This window comes from Acipenser ruthenus, chromosome 3, assembly GCF_902713425.1.
Source record: "Acipenser ruthenus chromosome 3, fAciRut3.2 maternal haplotype, whole genome shotgun sequence".
NCBI classification, from domain to species: domain Eukaryota; kingdom Metazoa; phylum Chordata; class Actinopteri; order Acipenseriformes; family Acipenseridae; genus Acipenser; species Acipenser ruthenus.
The window spans coordinates 41,414,602-41,431,483 of NC_081191.1; the positions used below are offsets into that span (position 1 = coordinate 41,414,602).

General features: G+C 36.5%; 1 protein-coding gene across 6 annotated transcripts in view; it reads left to right on the forward strand.

The window, feature by feature from the left end:
- ptpn3 (protein tyrosine phosphatase non-receptor type 3) overlaps nt 1-16,882 on the forward strand; it is a 190,152-nt gene that overhangs the window by 115,705 nt on the left and 57,565 nt on the right. For 5 of the 6 annotated variants that reach the window (XR_009318150.1, XM_034059035.3, XM_059012936.1 and 2 more), the window contains 6 exons: nt 5,023-5,046; nt 6,306-6,528; nt 7,863-7,940; nt 8,689-8,745; nt 13,173-13,329; nt 13,656-13,816. Coding sequence is in view for 5 of the 6 variants with exons in the window: in XM_034059035.3 (XP_033914926.2) it covers nt 5,023-5,046; nt 6,306-6,528; nt 7,863-7,940; nt 8,689-8,745; nt 13,173-13,329; nt 13,656-13,816 (700 nt within the window). In the remaining variant the exon portion in view is untranslated. The remainder of the gene's footprint in view (nt 1-5,022; nt 5,047-6,305; nt 6,529-7,862; nt 7,941-8,688; nt 8,746-13,172; nt 13,330-13,655; nt 13,817-16,882) is intronic. The other variant, XM_059012938.1, reaches the window with a different exon arrangement.

Below are 16,882 nucleotides of genomic sequence, written 5' to 3' on the forward strand. Positions count from 1 at the left end.
TGGCCTGTACAAAGCTATTTCATTTTATATATATATATATATATATATATATATATATATATATATATATATATATATATATATATATATATATATATATATATAAACGATGTGAATATTCCTATGTAAAAAAAAAAAAAAAAGGTATATATTATCTATCTGAAAAATGTTTCCTTTGGGTCAGCAATTGGTGCAATATGGTAACAACCCTAAATGTTACTGTACTTGATACAATTTTTTATTTCCATTACATGAGAGTAGATGTTGCTTGTACCATGTAGGAGGAGCTGAACTGAGACCAAGACCCCCTCTTCCATGCTGAACTTGCCCCATAATTTCACAGATTCGAAGGGCAGCCTTTGCATCTTCCACGGCTTTCTTTGCCACCCACTTTCTTCCAGTTTTCAACACAAGTGCTGCCTCCCTTATGCATTTGTTGCGTGAATCTACTAATGTCATTTCCAGTCGGACCTTGGCGCACTTAAACTCCTCAGTTAGAGCAGAGACTGGTAGCTGCAGTATTCCTTTACCATACAGTCCCACTCTGCTGAGGCAGCGTGGAACTCCCAACCATTTCCTAACGTGTGAACTGATTAAAGCTTCCAGCTTCTCAACTGTTGTCAAAGAAACCTCGTACACAGCACCAGAGTTTTAAGTTTGCCCGGTAAAGCTCTGCTGTCTATGCTCCTCAACCCTTCCACTGCTTGTTGTCTAACTTCTCCCACACGAACTGTGTCTTTAGATCCCCGTCGTACCATCTATGAAAAACACCTAGGAGTTTATGTTGACTCAGAAATGTCTTCATCTAGACAATGTGGGGAAGCTATAAAAAAGGCTATAACAAGATGCTCGGATATATTGTGAAAAGTGTTGAAAATAAATCAAGGGTAGTAATGTTAAAACTTTACAATGCATTAGTAAGATCTCACCTAGAATATTGTGTTCAGTTCTGGTCACCTTGTTACAAAAAGGATATTGCTGCTCTAAAAAGAGTGCAAAGAAAAGCGACCAGAATTATCCTGCATTCAAAATTCTAAAAGGTATTGACATTGTCGACCCAGGGGACTTTTTAGGCCTGAAAAAAGAAACAAGGACCAGGGGTCACAAATGGAGATTAGATAAAGGGGCATTCAGAACAGAAAATAGGAGGCAGTTTTTTTACACAGAGAACAGTGGAGACATGGTGCATCCTGCCATTATTCCAACTTCTATGTATTGCAATGTAGTGCTGAATTGTGAAGTTGAAAAACTAAATTGCAAATCTCCAAAGTAGGCTTTCACTAAATTTGTTATTGTCATCGGTACACTGAAAAAATCAAATGCTGCCCAAAGAAGTTCATGTGGCACTGAATCATATTCTTTAGTCAAATCCAGGAATGTCACATGGAGCTCCTTCCTCTCCTTTTTAGCTGATTTGAATTTGTTGCCAGATCACATTGATGTGTTCTAAGCATCCTTGGAAACCTGGAATGCCTGCTTTTTGTACTGAAGTGTCAATGAAGCAGTTCTTTAATAGGTAGGTTGACAATCCCTGAGCAATATTGCTGAAGAAAATCTTGCCTTCTAAGTTTACTAGGGAAATAGGGTGAAACTGACTGATGCTTGTAGAATCTTTTTCTTTTGGTATAAAGACTCCATCTGCTTGGCACCATGCTCTTGGTACAACCTGTTTTTCCCCATGCCACTTTCATCAATTTCTACAGGATTCGTAGAACTCCAGAAGCTCTCTTGATGATGCCCTTGCTTTTTCACAGCTTGCTCTACTTCTTTCCACTTAGGTGCACAGTCCTCCATTTGGTTTTCTGGTGGATTGATAGGTGGGATGTCTGAAGGAATTGACAGCTCAAACTTAGATGATTTTAGTGTGCCATTTTTCTTACTGGTGAATAACTTGTTTACAAATTTGAATGGATCTTTTATAAAATGTAGTTCTCACACGCTCCTTCTTTTTGTAGTGTTTCCGTAGGCGCTCAGCTCTGCTCAGTGTTGCAAGCTTATCTTTTATGACCCTTTGTAACAGATTGAGTGCCGCCTCCTGACTTTGTTCTGCTCTTCTCCATTGCTTCCTCAGCTGCCTCCTTTCTCTAACTAAGCGTTCATTCTCTAGCTGCCGTCCTAAGTCGTTAACCGTGCTGTCCAACTTTGAGTCATCTTCCGCCCCCGCTCTCGCAGACTCTAGGGATATTTTCCTCTTTCATTTCTTAGAAGCCTTGGGCGGGTGTTTCCAGCATCCTGTTTACTGTATATTAAATAATAACTATTTGTAAAATTACTTTTGGATTGAATTCCTTAGTCATTCAGCTGATAAGCCTTACAGTAGAGACCCATTATTAAACATTAATATCCCAAATGTTCAGACCTTGAAATAGTAACACTGTCCTAAAGCATTCAGCAGAAATGTGTTTCATTGAAGCAAAGCGAATGGGTGGTAGGAAGAAATAGGCTGATGCCTATAAATTAGTAGCTATAGAAGGAATATTGTGATGGAGCGGAGGGGAGAGGTTGTCTTTCTGAAAACCCACTTCCTGGTTGTGCGAGTAGCAGTCAAATTGACCTACAGTAAAAAGCCTTTTTCCCAGGACAAGGGTTTTTGCGATTTATAATAACCATCCTGTGTGTAATGCACATCTAAAAACACCAAAATGTGCTATACATATTGGAATCTTATACCCAAGTATACTTCACGTTGTATTCTAAAAAGTATGGCTTTACAAGGCACGAAATCCAAGTCTGCTCAGGGTGTGCATTATATACACACATTATATCCCATCAGCAATATAAACAGCACATCGCAGGTGTCTTGTGTTTCTGTTTGATTCTTTGGATTGTTCTTTTTAAGGTAGTTATTATTGCTATATAAATACAGTGCACATGTATTTTGGCTCATTTTAATGTTTCAGTCTCTCCAGTGGTTGTTAGAATAATGTGTGATACGTTTCTCCTGGAGATGCTTAAACCAGCATCTTGAGATTTAATTAATATTTATTTCGAGTCACACAATAATCTCGATATTTGCTTGAATATGTGGCCTTTGTGACTGTCTTAAAAATGAAACTTGTGTTTATTTCTGACAATTGTTTTTTTTTTGTTATGTTATATTTCTCCAATTTCCCAGGATTATAACAGTATTATTTTAAATGAGTTTCTTTAACAGGAGGCAGGGGAATACATTTCTGACCTCCTTAGTTTTCTACTCTTTATGTATCATTATGCATACCAGCTAAAAAACACTTTTTTTTTTTACCAGTGAAAACAATGACAACGAACACAAAATAATTTAGCCTACACTACTTCTGAATGTGTATTTATTTATTTTTTTAATGACTTTTATTGCTGATAGAATACCCATATTGTAAAATCTTAAGCCAAGGCACTGCAACACCCTGTTTATTTAATTCACAAACAACAATAGATAAATCTTGGGCCTCTCAGCAGTATAAAATAAATCTTTACCTTGATCATGCACAGTGAATCCATGGAGACAAATAGAAACTGTGATCTGCATTCGATCAAAGACTCAATGAATTCTTTGCATTTCTGATAATGTTTTTATGAAAAGTAAATGATGAAACCCAAACCGCTCAGAATGATCGCATACACCAGAAAAAGTAAAGTAAAATACATTAATCAGTTGTGCAGCTGCCCGTCACATATCCGCCCTAACAGTTTATGCGCCATGATCAATCTCTTCAGCTACGTTAGTTTATGAAATGAACAGAGAAGATTAGTTCAGATATTGCAGATCCTACCAGTTTTTTGTACACTGTGTTGTATGTGCTCTGTGCTGCCATTGCTCATAGTGTTACGTGAGCTGTTCAGTGTGTTCATATGTAACAACTTCTACCTCCGTCTTGATCTCCTGCCTGTCACTCAGCAGCGAATGCACACACCCACACGGCAGACGGCTTTTCTGTCACAAGCATTAATACCCTGTATCTTTCTAAACAAGGGATTTAGGGGAGCTCCCTAATAAAAGCTGAATCTCAAAACAATAATTGTGTGAATTTAGTAATTGTTACAGCTGTGTATAATGGTATTTAAAACAGGATTCATTCATCTGACTTTTTACATGTCCGCCCTTACTCTGGTCCCACCGCAGTCAGATATGCGACAGATTACTGTAAATGTAAAGAATACATTAAAACATAAATTACGTTCATTAATCTTGCCTATTACGCATTTCAATTTACTAATGTTTCAGATGTTTTGAAGGAAACGCATCAAATCTCAAACATTTAGGGCCTGATTTATTTAACCCAGTGTAATACCAGATGTCATGTTTTAAAATGAAAACACATGTTTGCTAAAACATAGACTCAAAACTGCGCATTTGAGACCTACAGTTTATAATGGTGGTGCGTGGAGTGGGAACTGAATGGAATTGTTGGTAACTGCAATCACTTTAAATGGTTTTACTTTCAGATACAAAAAAAACTTGTATTTGATTTTGTTGTTGATGTTGTTTATATAAAAGTTTTTGTTTAAACGATAAATTGGCAGTGCAGTCAACAAACATCTTTTTCACTGCTTTTTGCATTAGTCTAGAATATTTTTTTTTAACAACATATTATGAAGAATTTTAACATTCATTTTAATACTGTGTATTGTTTTATTTCAAAACTGGTTATCAATAAGGGAGCTCATTTTAAATACTCATTTTTGGACACATCTCTTACTGTGCGCCTCTGATTTTATGTTGAACAGTAGCAAGTCAAAACTCAGAACATGTGGTGTTTTCTTCAAAAACAATTCAGCATTGTTCAGAAAAGTGGCAGGAAATTATTCATTGCAGGGTACTTCTGTGTGTTGTTCAATGCAGTTTGAAGTATGGAATAGATTCTTGTGGCAGGTGTCCAATCTGACTGCAAACCAAAATTTATATAGCACCGTTGTGATACTGCTGAAAACACTGAAGAGACGCAATTACTTTCTATAATATAGTACAACATTACTATAACTATAAATGTGACTACTGACTTTATTCTCCTTAAATTCTCCTTTTTTTCACTTTCTCCTAAACAGGTCACCAGACTCAGAAATGCCAAAGTAAGTGTTTGTATTATACATATGCATATTTAACAAAGTATAATACTGTATATATATTCCCAGATACAACAGTAAATACAATGTTAGACCTATCCTGTAAAATGTGATCACAGTGACCTTCTCTACATAACATGTGCTGAAGAATGTGCTAACCAAGTTTCATCACAATTGGTAAAGCAGTTCTCTAGTTTTTATAGGGAAAAGTCTAAAGTGAGACTTAAATACATACTGGCGCCCAGTGGGGACAATGCAAATAAACTGTGTACCGTACATGCCGTAAAAAAAAAAAAGTTTAGAAAGATAATCAGGCCACAAATAAGTGATGGAGAGAGTCAGAATACATTGGGACTACAGTAGAACCTCAGTTACGAACACCAAACTGACCAGTCAACCGAACACCGCCAGAAGTATGCAATCACCTCACCATGCATACAGTGCAAGCAGATTGGCATTCGTATAAGCGGTGTGTTGGTTATGAAGGCTGAATTATTGTACCAACAGATGTATCCATACAAAGGAGAGACGGATTTCAAAGCAAGTACAGGCAATACTACTAGGAACATTTTAGTTTAAAAAAAAAACATGTTCCTAGTGTATGCATTTTGTTTAAAATTAAAATAAAAACAAGCCCTACGTTAACGCATGTTTTCCTGGACATTTAAATCTGTATTTTTACTACAGTTACAATTTCAACGGTAAGAGAGAATGTATAGTACTGTTTTAAAGCCTTTCAGACAATAACAATATCAGAACGGTATTACGGTACTGCATCCTTGTATTATTTGCCAGATTGAGGGGTGTAGATAGCAGGTGTACACATTTATTAAAACTGTTGAAAACTCATTTTTAGAGTTACGAACAACCTCCATTCCCAAGGTGTTCGTAACTCTGAGGTTTGACTGTATAGCAAAAACTTTCCCGGTTAGAATTGGTATTGGTTACGTGACTCATTACTGCAAGTACCAGGCTTGTAAAGTTCCTTTCAGTAGCCCATTCCCAATTAAATGGCTAGCTGTAGCATTGAAGTAGACACCCACTAATAGAAGTAACACCTCGCTTCACTCACAGCCCTGTGCATTAGCAGTAAAACTAATGCAGTAATGCTCGATGCTATCATTGTGCTGTTGAATGGATACAAATATTAAGATTGGTTTAGTATCTTTGGGAACATGTCTTACTGGTGTTATACTGGAACCAAAGTTTTATGATTGGAATCACTTTTTATTGTGGTGCTATTTTATTTTTATTTTTTTTACAAGGAAACTACTGGAAAGCAGTGACACACAACAAAGTTCCCCTCGCATATCCCACAGCCATTCTCTGCCACCTTCCCCCAATGGCGTGGGGACTCAGGCACAGGTGAACAACAGACTGTCCGGGACACACCCGCTTGACGGGGTGGATAAACAGTTCCTGGCAAGCTACGATAACACGATGAGAGCGAACAACACCGATGGAGACTGCCAGTACTACTGTGACAATGTTTGTCAACTATTATGCTGTATAATCATGTTTGCATGTATCACTCATTAAGCATCCCTGGTGCTCCCTCCTACCATTTGAGATTCAGACTGCATATTTGCTACATTAAATTAATAATCAAAATGTGACCTTGAATTTGACCTTGTATATCTGTAGTATTTATCATCTTTCAGATGATAAATACTACTTGCTTTTTAAATACAGATTTTAAAGTTCAGTTCACAGCTTTATTCTATGATCCTCTCGGTTTAAGAAAAAGTAAATAATTTACTTTTTTTTTTACATTTCTGGCGTCATGCTTGGTTAAAGTAATATATATTTGCATACCTAGCTTTCGGTTAGTCGTGAATTTTCCTGAGTGATGTTTTGCACTCTGTGTCATTGACAAAAAAAGAAACACATTGAACATTCTGTAAAAGCAGCTTAAAATGTAAAATATAAATACTTACAATTCCATAGAACATTACATGTTCTTAAACTTTTTTATAATTCTAAAAAGTGAACCTTTACCATGTTTTCACAAGGATCCACGTTATCACCTTCTTCACACCAAGAAGTCTGAATGAATTACTCCTGCACTGACACAAGGCCTGACACAACAAATCAGGCACACTCTCATCAGCGTTAGAGGCAGCCACAGAACATACATACATTTACAGTTGAACGTTTTCAATTGGAGGTGTTTCCTTGGCAACACTATAGGCTCTGAGAAAACCTTCTGTGTGTCATCACTAATTGTCACACTGTCTAATGGGAGTGACAGTAACACAGCATTGTGGGGTCAATTTTCACAAAAAATGTTGGCAACATGTCAACTTACAGCATCAAACCTGCATTAATGATCATTACAAACACATTGCATAACAAACACATTTTAATGGTAACCATATGCCCACAATATAGAACACCTGCATAATGTTACTGTCAACTGCTATTTCCACTTTCCATTATAAAACTTAAAAAAAAATTCAAATTCATAGACAGATTCATGAGAAACATTCTCCAGCTGGAAGTTGTTTTGAAATTACTGATGCATTGTACTCTAGTTATGAGCACAAATGACGAGCCATATTCATAAAACATTAGCATTCCTGCAACTTTAGTTCTATGCATTTACCAGCTTGTTGAATACAGATGCTTGATTTGTTAAATGTGGCTATTGGCGTTGCATTGCAATTCCTATTAAAAGTTGACCTAAGACATGTACAATACAGTATTGATTTTTAATTCTGAACAGATATGCAGCTGTGATAAAGTACAGGCATATGCTGGTGTTTAATGAGCTCAGCTGCGTGATTTTAACATGTCAATCTTCTTTGTTTTTTTTTTCCCAGAATGAGCTCATAGATGCGGAACTGCTGCTGCTACGGATAACGCCGGATGAAGAAGGGCGGTTTGGTTTCAATGTGAAGGTGGGTAGATTCACTCTATGTTGAAAACCTTGTAACTCTCCTTGTCTCACTCACATAAACACATCAGCCGAAGATCCTTCTCAAGAATATGAGCAGTGTGCTACAGTGTGTTTAACTGATATACTTATTAGTATGCAGCAGGCTTGCAAAAAGAGAGCTTTAGGTCATTATCCTGGTGCTCAATGTTAGTCGACATAAGCAAGTAACTATGTTTGGATGCAGTTAATTAAACATTCCTGTGAGGGAAGCTTTTATACAACTGTTAATATGATATTTTCAGTGTTACTGAAACTCCTTGGGCAAAATATAACAGCACACTTTACTTTTTGCCTAAAATGACTGCCGCATTGAGGTCATGTGACTTTTTGCTTTTGGGACAATACAGGCCAGTCCCTTTGAGTGTCTTTACAGTTGGTACGCTGCTGTATTCTATGATTTCTCAAAAGAATTGCATTACATATGTTGTTCAGTAGAAAGTGAACATTTCACTGTTTTTAACTTCAGGACAAATCAATCTTTTTAACATTTCCATTTTACTTCATGCTTACAAACCATTCAATTTGATATGACATTTCTGCGTAGATTAACCCCCGGGGGAAGTTTTTTTTTTTTTTTTCACATAAAACTCAACTGTGGTCATTTTTCAAAAAGTTTTTAAAAATGGCCTTACATCTGATAAAATCTCACTATCAACAGTTCATAATCAGTGAAATGTTATATTTTTTTGTTGTTTGTTTGTTTTTTATAGGGTGGAGTGGATCAGAAGATGCCCCTTGTAATATCCAGAGTGAGCCCAGACTCCCCTGTAAGTACAAGTGATTTAATCTCTTTCTGCCACCGGAGGGCCCCCTCAATCCATTTAATTAAAAACAAGCAAAAAATAATAAATGATAATAGAATCACTCTGTCTATCAAAGCTAGCTGGAGCACTGATGAAACAGGCAGGTGATCTGTAACTGATGAAATGTCAGCCAGAATCCTTGCGAAAATGTTTACAAGCATAAAATAAACAGCATAAGCCTTGCGTTGCAGTCAGTGAAACCAACAGAGGCAATTTGGTGCCAGATAACAAAAACTAGTGCTGCATGTATCCATGCATAATTGGACACCGATTTAACTTTTAAAATGTTTCAAAATCTTTTTTTTTTTTTTTTAGATTTATTTTAAACATCAAAAGTAAATTACATCAGCTTGGATAGGAGATAACATTTCTTGGTTATGTGTTTTGCAAATAAGCAATGAATGGGTCATTTTAAAAATCACATTCAATAGTGAAAATACCTTGTGCCACGGTAAGATTATTGGATTTTTTGATGTGCATACATATATATATATTGTGCACATTCCCATATGCTTTCTGTTAAATTAAACATCACTTTGCTGTATATTTTTCATGCATTATTTACATTAACCATTGGTATGCCGCTGAATACTATGATTATTGTGTAAACCCCTAGTTTTAGTTAATACATTACCTAATATTCTAACCCCACTCTACCCTTAATCAGAGACATAAGAACATAAGAACATAAGAAAGTTTACAAACGAGAGGAGGCCATTCAGCCCATCTTGCTCGTTTGTTGTTAGTAGCTTATTGATCCCAGAATCTCATCAAGCAGCTTCTTGAAGGATCCCAGGGTGTCAGCTTCAACAACATTACTGGGGAGTTGGTTCCAGACCCTCACAATTCTCTGTGTAAAAAAGTGCCTCCTATTTTCTGTTCTGAATGTCCCTTTATCTAATCTCCATTTGTGACCCCTGGTCCTTGTTTCTTTTTTCAAGTCAAAGAAGTCCCCCGGGTTGACATTGTCTATACCTTTTAGGATTTTGAATGTTTGAATCAGATCGCCGCGTAGTCTTCTTTGTTCATGACTGAATAGATTCAATTCTTTTAGCCTGTCTGCATACGACATGCCTTTTAAACCCAGGATAATTCTGGTCGCTCTTCTTTGCACTCTTTCTAGAGCAGCAATATCCTTTTTATAACGAGGTGACCAGAACTGAACACACTATTCTAGGTGAGGTCTTACTAATGCATTGTAAAGTTTTAACATTACTTCCCTTGATTTTAATTCAACACTTCTCACAATATATCCGAGCATCTTGTTAGCCTTTTTTATAGCTTCCCCACATTGTCTAGATGAAGACATTTCTGAGTCAACATAAACTCCTAGGTCTTTTTCATAGTTCCCTTCTTCAATTTCACTATCTCCCATATGATATTTATAATGCACATTTTTATTGCCCGCATGCAATACTTTACACTTTTCTCTATTAAATTTCATTTGCCATGTGTCTGCCCAATTTTGAATGCTGTCTAGATCATTTTGAATGACCTTTGCTGCTTCAACAGTGTCTGCCACTCCTCCTACTTTTGTGTCGTCTGCAAATTTAACGAGTTTGCTTACTATATCAGAGTCTAAATCATTAATGTAGATTAGGAATAGCAGAGGACCTAATACTGATCCCTGCGGTACACCACTGGTTACCTGACTCCATTTCGAGGTTTCTCCTCTAATCAGTACTTTCTGTTTTCTACCTGTTAACCACTCCCTAATCCATGTGCATGCATTTCCTTGAATCCCTACTGCGTTCAGTTTGAGAATTAATCTTTTATGCGGGACTTTGTCAAAAGCTTTCTGGAAATCTAAATAAACCATGTCGTATGCTTTGCAATTATCCATTTTCAATGTTGCATCCTCAAAAAAGTCAAGTAGGTTAGTTAGACATGATCTCCCTTTCCTAAAACCATGCTGGCTGTCTCCCAGGATATTGTTACCATATAGGTAATTTTCCATTTTGGATCTTATTATAGTTTCCATAATTTTACATATAATAGAAGTCAGGCTTATTGGTCTGTAGTTACCTGGTTCGGTTTTGTCTCCCTTTTTGTGGATTGGTATTACGTTTGCTATTTTCCAGTCTGTCGGTACAACCCCTGTGTCAAGAGACTGTTGCATGATCTTGGTTAGCGGTTTGTAAATAACTTCTTTCATTTCTTTGAGTACTATTGGGAGGATCTCATCTGGCCCAGGGGATTTGTTTATTTTAAGAGCTCCTAGTCCCTTTAACACTTCTGCCTCTGTTATGCTAAAGTTATTTAAAATTGGATAGGAACAGGTCGACATGTGGGGCATGTTGTCCGTGTCCTCCTTTGTAAAAACCTGTGAAAAGTAATCATTTAATATAGCACAGCGCTATGTGGGAGCCACACATGGGCAATACATAGGTTGATTGACTGTGTTTTGGCTATCACTATCCTGGATCCTGAAAATATGGAAGCAAATGCTAAGTTTAGATGGACCAGATCAGGCATCCAAAATGAAGTACCCAGTGAATGTAAACATAATGACATAATGCAGATTTAATTGCATTTCTCTCCTGTTGATTGATTTTGTCAATGCAAAGTTCCAGCTTAGCATTCTTAACCCTTTGCGGTCCATTTATTCAGCGCCTGTCAGGCGCGTCAAATCCAATTTATTTTCACATGCGCTGTTTATTTTACATGCGCTGTTTTAAAAGTAATTTTATTCATAGTAAAACGGGTACTGCATATCAACAGGACCCTCAGTGCTGCATCTCCAGCCCCGCCCCACTCTTTGTTCGCTGTATTTTTCACATACCTCTTCATAGTAGTGCATACTAATAAATCATCTCCTGATCAGATCCACCTCCTTTTTAAAAAAAAATTTTCCCGACTTCTACCGGTCTCGCTTGGCCTTTGAAAGGTTTTCTTGGCTTTTTCCAGAGAAAAAATGATAGACACCTGTGCTTGACGTCTTTTTGATGATGTTGGACCTGGTCCAACATAGGACCGCAAAGGGTTAAAGTTTCTTGTGGGGAATCTTTCTGATTTATGAGATGTGAATGCTTTAGGTGATCTCTCCTTGTTCTGTGAGCTTTTTAAAAACTTCAGTTCATCGCACCTTCCTTTCCTTTTGATATTTTTCAAAGAGGTTCTGCTGTTTGACTGGTTTTTGCCGATTTTCACAGCAGGCTCGACTGCAAGCTTTGATCAGAATAAAAAGTGTCTCCTGCAGATGGGGATTCCCGAACACCCTTTAATCCGCACTCACTTGTATAATACTCTTGTGTATTAAACAGAAGCCAAGCGTGACCACAGTCCACTAATATATTGTATTTTTTTTCACATACTATTTCTCTGTGCAAAATGTATAATCACAACTGTAAAAGGTAAACAGTATACATAATAATAAAGTCTCAGGAAATAACTTATTTGCTTTTTCATGAGGTTTGACTTTTTTGTTCTCTGCACTAAAAAAAAAATATATATATATATCACAAAGCACAAAGCCTCAATTTGTATCTTCTTTCACTTAGTCAACCATTAACTTTAATGATGTTAATGTAATACATGCTCTGTATGGCTGACATTTCAACCTCAAATAATCTAGTGTTTATAGTTCAAGGCAATATTTTGAGTGATGATTTAGTAAACAGTGCTGGGCTGTTTGCCACTGGCTATCCTTGTTATTAAATTAATGCTTCAAAAAAGCTTCAAAAAATCTGTTGAGCATTACATATAAACATGTCGATTTACTGAAGGATACTTGCTTTATTTGGAGTTGCATTTCATAGGCACTCTAAAGTGTTACAAACCAGTACAAATACTTTTTGACCCTTTCAGTAAACTCCATATGAACTACTGAGGTTTCCCAGGATCCTGTTCTCATAAGCCTTTTTTTTTTACCTTCTGCGTTTCTTTTTTTTTTTTTCAAACAATATTAGAGAATGTAAGTAAAATTAAAAAAATACCCTAATCTGCAATCTATATAAATGTATGTGGTAGGTCACGTAATCTGTCATGTAATCCACTTGAGTTGTGTGTAACTATTCAGCTATTCATGGAAAAGCAAAAAGATCTCTGTGACTTCAAGGGGCATAATAGCGGGATCCCAGCTTGTCCCTCAATGCAGTGGCTGCATTCTCCCAGGTGTTGCTAGCATGGCAATGTTTGCAGAAAACCACCATTGGAAAGCACAACTGCGGTCCAAGCAGGTCACAATAGATAAAGCCTGCAAAGGATTCTGACAAGCAAGACGTTACAGTGGTCCTAAACAAAAAAGCACTGGGCAAGACAAAAGCAGTGCAAGGCGATTCTCATCTTTTTCTGGGCCAACCAGTTATCCAACTTAATTTTTGCATATGCAAAAAGGGGGGTGTGATCCAATTCTCTCTAGAATGCTTGAACGAGTGGTTTCTATCTTCTAGGCTGACCTGTGCACGCCAAAGCTTCTCGAAGGGGACCAGATTGTGCTGATCAATGGCAGAGACATCTCAGAGCACACCCATGACCAGGTTGTAATGTTCATCAAAGCCAGCCGAGAGTCGCACACCAAAGAGCTAGCGCTACTGGTCAGACGGAAAGGTAACTCTCCCATTTCCTGTGTCCATTTCCAATCTTTGTGTAGGATGTTTTTTGTGAGCCGCCTGGTACCGACTGTAAAATATGCAATCCCTAGCTTTAAATGCACTACAATAATACTGTCTAGGTCTGATCAAAAACAGAATGCAAGTGATTTTTTTTACATTTTGCACACAGAGATAATGTGAATCCTAGTTCTGCAATCTTTCTACAGTAAAATGCCTATGGCCCAATAGCCACAATTGAGTTTTAAAATATTTTGAAAAGAAAATGCTGCAATAGTAACATCAATAGTAAAGTGTTTTATTGTAAGTATTGATATATTTCAGTTGTAAAACTCCACGATGAGCAGATGCTTGAGGACGAGATGGATGTCTCATTACCGGGTGACTCGATCCTCTCCACCTACCCCCAGTATGGGACTCTGGAGGAGTCCATGCAGCAGCTGAAGAGAGGGCTGGAGAGCGGGACTGTGCTCAACCAGTTTGAGGTAGGAGCCGGGACTAAAGTGATATATATTTATTTGTCAAATATAGCAGATGCTGTAAAAGGTGTGAGGGGGAGACAAATACAGAAAAAGGTGTGGTATCAAATAATCTGAAATGAAGTGATTGAGTGAGTGCTGTAGTTGCCAGTCTTTGTTTACAGCCCAGAACCATGGAAACTGTCTTCTTACCATTACAGTTGTGATCACTACTATGTCCAGTTCCTGTCTTCTATCCACAATTCCCTCCAGTTTCAGTGTTTCCCTTATTGTGCAACTCAGCTATTAGTGTGTAATGCATTGGCTTTTAAAGGTGTCTGAAGGTGCTACTATACAGAACACTAGTCTTGTCCATCTGTATTGGATTCCCCACTATTTCTGTGCTAGACAAATAGGACCATGTTTTCAGGTACACTATAGCTTCATTAACCCATGCTGTGCCAACCTGCTTGGCAGAAACAGTAGGCCAGGTTGAGTTCCATGCATTCTCTGGTAGGAACACTGTCTAGCAGAGAGAAGTTAGAACTTATATTAGAACTGAAAAGTTCTACACAAAGAACCGCACAATGAGAACAGAGACAGACAAGAGTGCAAATAAATAGGGGTAGGAAAATGAAATTGAAAACCTTTTTGTGCACAAAAAGTTTAACGTGACAAGGTGCTTACCACAAAGGAATAGATCATTGTATAATTGTCTCTGATACAGCTGGTTGTAGTATCCACTTGTCCCTAGTAACAGAAACCGGTATGGCAGCACACTCCTGTAGAGCCTTTAAATTATGAACAGCTCAATGAGGTGAAGTACTCAGCATCTCATTAAAACCAATCCTTTATTGATATACATTTGTTTTAAAAAGCATAGAACAACGCGTTTCGACACATCAGTGTCTTCATCAGGTTACAAACTATCAATGCTAGCAACACCACGATTCATTGTGTTATATATTCTTTGTCAATTAGCAATTGTATTACATCTTTGATTGCGTGATCATTAATTAGCTAACATTTAAGTTAACAATCAAAAACTTTTTTTTTTTTTTTTTTAAGTCAAACTTCAACAACATACAAGGAGAACACCTGATCCACATTCATCAACAGTACATCTTGGCTTCAATACAATTAGATGTTAATGAATACTCCTAGTTCATAAATGAATAAGAGTTCAGTTCTAGCGTCTCATGGAGACCATTATGTTTAACAGTATTTAATGTGTGTCCAAAAGGCTTCTCTTTTTAATAATTGGTTAACAATATTGCCACCTCTTACTGATACTGTTAACCTTTTCCATCCCTATAAACTTAAGGCTCGACAAAGATCCATGATTGAGTGCTTTATAATGTCTAGCTATTGCATAATCCTTATAGACGATTTATGTTCTACAATTCTGATTTTAAGATTACATTTCGTTTGTCCCACATAAATAAGACCACAAGGGCATTTCAGCATATAAACAATATGTGCAGAGTTACAATTAATACAGTTTTGTATTGGGAATTTACGTCCAGAATGCGGATGCGTGAAATATTTACTATTATAAGTGTTAGAACAATGGACACATCTACCACATCGATAATTACCACGAATATCAGATTTATTATGCCAATTACCTGCATCAGATGGCGATCTCACGTTTATTATAGCCTCTGTTCCGAAAGCGACTCTGCATATCTAAAGCTTTCATTTGAAAATCTGTATTTTTATTCCAAATTCATTTTGCTGACCATATGGTATATTTTTTATTAAATGTTTGGGATGGTTACTATCAGCGCGTAATATAGTATTCCTATCTGTAGGTTTTCGAAAAATAATGTATTGGCTTTATTAGTGTCAGAAATAGAAATTAATAAATCCAAGTGTATTTCAAACTTGCTATATTCCATAGTGAATCGTAAGCTGGATCTAGTACCATTTATGTAATCTTTAAATGAATGTAAATGTGCTTCGGAACCTGTCCAAACAACCAATATATCATCTATATATCTTTTCCACAGACCTACATATTGTAACAATATTGCAGCAATATTATCAATATGATGTTTTTCCCAATAACCCATAAATAAGTTTGCGGAATTAGGTGCAAAAGTAGATCCCATCACTGTGCCCTGAACTTGTAAATAATATTTTGCATTAAAAATAAATTAATTCGATGTAAGTATATAGTTAGTTAGCTGTAAAAGCAAATTAGTGGACTGATTATTTGGTTTCAAGGTAAAGTAATGTGACATTGCTTCAAGTTATGTGGTATATTAGTATAAAGACTTTCAACATCAAATGTTACAAGAAATGCCTCCAATGGAACCATATATTTGGCAAGCAAATTAATCTCTGGTATCTGACAAATAAGACAGTAATTCTGTAACTAATTGTTTAATATGAAAGTCAACAAACTGAGTCAAAGGTTTAGAAACTGATTAAAGGAAAATCAATTTTGAGAAACTCATATTTACTCTGGGTGATTGATTTGCTTGCCAAAGCTTCATTCAGTATATTGTCTCTTTCCTCTATAAGGTTCGGTAAAGGGTTAGTCATTAAAGGTTTATAAAATTCTAAATCATTCAATTGTTTATAGATTTCAGTTACATAAGCATCACTTTTTTGAATTACTATTGAGCCACCTTTATCTGCAGATTTTATTACAATGTCTCTATTCTCTTGCAATTCCCTGATAGCGTTTAATTCTTGTTTACTGATATTTGAATGTTTAGACCTCAAGTATTTTTTAGTTAGTGTTTCTATGTCCTGTTCAACTAATTTACTAAACGTACTAATTGTCAGATTTAAAATCCCGACTGGAAAGAAATTGCTCTTTTTCTTAAATTTATCAATTGGACCAGTATAATTTTTAGTGGAAAAATAGTGTTTCAGATGTAACTGTCTAAAAAAAAATGTAGCAATCAACTTTCAAATTGAACACATTAACATTATTAGTGGGTACAAATGATAGACATTTGTTAAGAACAGTCAATTGTGTATGGGTTAATTGATGTTTAGAAATGTTTATCACCACTACTTCTTGCTGCGTGTTGTCATTCTGTAGGGAAATGTTCTTTCTTACCCTTTATTATTATTATT